This window comes from Egretta garzetta, unplaced genomic scaffold (genome assembly GCF_000687185.1).
Source record: "Egretta garzetta isolate BGI_Z169 unplaced genomic scaffold, ASM68718v1 scaffold404, whole genome shotgun sequence".
NCBI classification, from domain to species: domain Eukaryota; kingdom Metazoa; phylum Chordata; class Aves; order Pelecaniformes; family Ardeidae; genus Egretta; species Egretta garzetta.
Window position 1 is genome coordinate 1263525 of NW_009259323.1, and position 3506 is coordinate 1267030.

General features: G+C 54.2%; 1 protein-coding gene across 1 annotated transcript in view; it reads left to right on the forward strand.

Moving 5' to 3' along the window:
- Window positions 1-321: 321 nt before the first annotated feature.
- DLG3 (discs large MAGUK scaffold protein 3) overlaps window positions 322-3506 on the forward strand; it is an 82930-nt gene continuing 79745 nt past the window's right edge. Inside the window, exons 1-2 of the mRNA XM_035892133.1 lie at window positions 322-361; window positions 509-676. Coding sequence (XP_035748026.1) covers window positions 322-361; window positions 509-676 — 208 coding nt within the window. The remainder of the gene's footprint in view (window positions 362-508; window positions 677-3506) is intronic.

Genomic DNA, 3506 nt, shown 5'->3' on the forward strand with positions numbered 1-3506 from the left:
ACCCAAGTTTTGCCACTCGTGCAGTTGAGCTGTTTGTAATACCTTGCGCTATGTGAGTGGGGCTACGCTCATCTTTGCTGCAGCCATCTGGCCCCACGTGGGAGACCACAGCTACTGCAGTGGGACTCAGCCCTGTGCAACCAGGACATGTTCCAAACATGGAACAGGCTTCTCTGCCTGGGAGATGGCAGAGGTGCTCAGGCTGCCCAGTGCCACAGGGTTTGGAGGTGAGTCAACCTGGGTTTAGCCCCTGATTTTAAGGGTCAAGGAGAGCCAGCATGCAGAACCACCTCCCCTCCAGCCCCTGCCTGGCTCTCCGCTATGGCCCCTCTGCACCTCGCGGCAGGGTTAGCTCTTCCAGGTATGTGTAAGGAGGCTGCTTTTGTGGCTGGCTGAGTCTTAAAAATCCAGAGCCGGAAGGCAACTTGAGGCATTATCCGGATGAGCCCTTTGCACTGCTCCAAGGCTGCACTCAACCCTTCCCTGATGATGTTTGTCCATCCTTCAGTGTTAATGCCTTGTTACTCCTGTCTCATCTCTGCAGACACTGAACGAGCAGTGGAAATTCTGACCAGATACCAAAGCACCCTGCAGTCCCCGGAGGAGCAGGAGCTAAAAGACTCCATTGGAAAAGTCTCGCACATCTTTCAAAGTGAACTCTTCCAGGCTCTGCTGGGTAAGCCCCTGCCTTGTGGTCCCTGGGCCTTCGCGGTCAGTGGGCTCTCCTGGGGGCCTGATCCTGCACAGGTGCCTGTCACTGACCGGGCTGGGTGCATCCTGTGCAAATACTTGGGTGCCTGTAATGCCAGGGAACAGGGCTGTCTTTCCCCTCTGGAGCTTGGGCAGGGGGTACCAGGGGTCGGGGCTGCATTTGCTGGGTGTTTGCAATGTGAACAGGGTTCCTCAGTTGGCTGATGGTGGACAAGGGGTAAAAGCCGCCTTCATCGGGCCATGCCAGATCTATCCAGCCCTGGCTGAAGGATGCTGCAATGCCATGAGCACCCTCCATGCAGTGCAGGCGTGGTGTGCCCGCAGCTGCCGCCGGTTAGAGAATCCACACATACCCAGCTCCTTTTGGGGTATCCTGGCCTTTCTTGCGCTTAGACCCACAAACGCCTGTGAGTAACACACTGTGCAAGCGGCTCTATTTCACACAAGAAACAGACTTGACAGCAAGGCTCGTCTTGGGGCTGGGCACCAGAAAATGCCAGTTTGAGTGCAACATAGAGTTCTCCATGTGGATTTAGACAAACACAGCTGGAGTCTCGCCAGACTACACAGCTTCTCTGTGCAAGACGCATGGCTATCTCACTGAACAAGGTCATTTGAAAATGTACTTTTTTGCAAAGTAATTTTTTTTTTTTTTAGAAAAACAAAATTCAGTAGTTTTGGACTCTGAAGATGCTCATCTCTATTCCCTGCCAGAGCAGACCAGATCCTGTCTGTGCGGGTTCACTTAGGGCACTAATTCTGGAGAAGCTACAGTGTGCCGAGAGGGGCAGGAGCTCCCTGTTCAGCTCCTCTCCTGAAGTTCCACTCACTGTGAGCCTTGGGGAAGTGCACAAAGCCCTGGTGGTTTCTTCCTCAGTCTCTCAGGAGAGAATCTGAGTTTCTCTGCTGGGAAGAAAGGGAAGGCACCCCAGGAGCTCTGCCTGCAGAGCCCCAAGTTGCCAGCAGCTCCTCTGTGCATCAGGTTAGCCATTGAAAATGAAATACAATCATGGGATGAGCAGTGTGTCCTCAGCTATTTTACTCTCTCCTTTCCTTCTTCTTGCTGTTGAAGCATCACCTGGACGTCTTGAGCCCTAGCATGTCCTTGTGCAGGGCTTGCGCTGGGATGTCTGTGCCATTGGCAGCAGAGACACGTGGCAAGGGAGGGCTCCCTGGGGCATAGGCCCCTGTGCTGAAGGGACCAGCATGCATCTCCTTTCTTGCCTCTTCATTTACACAACCCGCTCTCAAAATGATCCCCAGCCCATGGTTAGCCCCACGCTGGAGGCAGTGGTCCCTAGCAAGGCTGTGGTTGCCTTTGCAAACCTGACAGGAGCCCAACACCCCTGGCTGCTTTTGTGTGCTCCCCCAGCCCTTCCCAGGGCTGTGTGAAGGCAGTGAAGCAGCTTTCCCAAAGCCCAGGGCTGTTCATATTAGTGCAAAAGTGTTGTGGAGAGAGTGTAGCTGGCGAGAGCACGTCCGTGCACACGCCAAGCTGGCTGCAGTTTGCACGCTGGCATGTGGACGCTGCACAGACTTCCCAGCTCCCTGCTCCAAGCTGTCTGTCTTGGTGTCCTGTCAACACTGGCATGAGGGAGTGTTGCTTGATTGCTGGTGACCTTTTCAACTGGTTTAACAGGATATTAGTTCCTGGTGCCAGAGCGAGCTTTCTCGAGATGTGTTTACCTAACGAGGAATTTGCATTAATTACTTCCACCCCCCCCAGAGCGTGGGTTTGTGAATTCCTCTGACCCTGCATGGACACGTGTAATGCTGTGTCCGGCTGCGTGTTCGCTGTGCCCGCACAGGGCTGGCACACAGAGGGGTTGCTCGGTGTCCACAGTCCGGACCCGCTGGAGCATGGTGACAGCTCTGGAAGGGTGGTGGAGCTCTTCTATTTTATTTGCTTTTTACCCTGCCTTTTCCCAGTGGGCTGCTGTGTCTCTGTCTGAAGTTTGCTCGGAGTCACAGAGCTGGTTCGAAGTTTATCCAAGGGAGGAGGATTTGCAGGAGAGCCGTGGGTTCACCTTCCCACGCAGAGGCTCCCACTGTGCTGCGCCATGCTGGATGCCGCTGGCTCCAGGGTGGTCTCAGCCTGCAGAGGTCCCTCCTCTCGCGGCCTTTCAGAAACATGGGCCTGCTTTTTTTTTCAACCCCTGGGGAACATGAATATGTGAGCACGGTACATCCATGTCCTCAGATCGCATGCTCCTACAGGTAATGCTCTCCTAAGACATGCAGTGGCCGGCTTGAGTTTGAACACCAAAATGCATTATGCCATAGTAGAGTTACCAGAAGTCAAACATCATGGAGTTTTCCAAGTTGGTCCACATGAAAAATGCCAGGGTTATGGCTTTCCATATGCTTTTTTTAAGAATAAGCTGTTTTCTGGACTCCAGAAGCCCCAGTTTGCCCAGCTCCAAGGAAGGATCTGCTGGGATGTTCAGATAAAAGCCTGTGTGGTGCTCAGGGCTGGATGTATCTGTTGCTGTGAACGTGCCCAGTGTTGCTCTGCATATGCACGGTTTTCTGCCAGACTCCTCTGAGCACAGCACAGCCCCTTAAATCCTTGTGACCGCCGTGCTAGATTCAATGCCTTCCCCCAGGAGCTACCCATGCCCTGGGGCGTGCTGATTTCGCCAGGACACTTCTGCCCCAGCAGACTTGGTGCAGCGATGCAGGAGCTGCTCCGCGCTGGAATGCACCAAACCCTGCTCCGCACAAAAGAAATTCCTTGGCGGTGCAGAGGGAAAACAGGCTGTGCTGGCTCCCTCTTCCTCGCCCCTCTTTCCCCG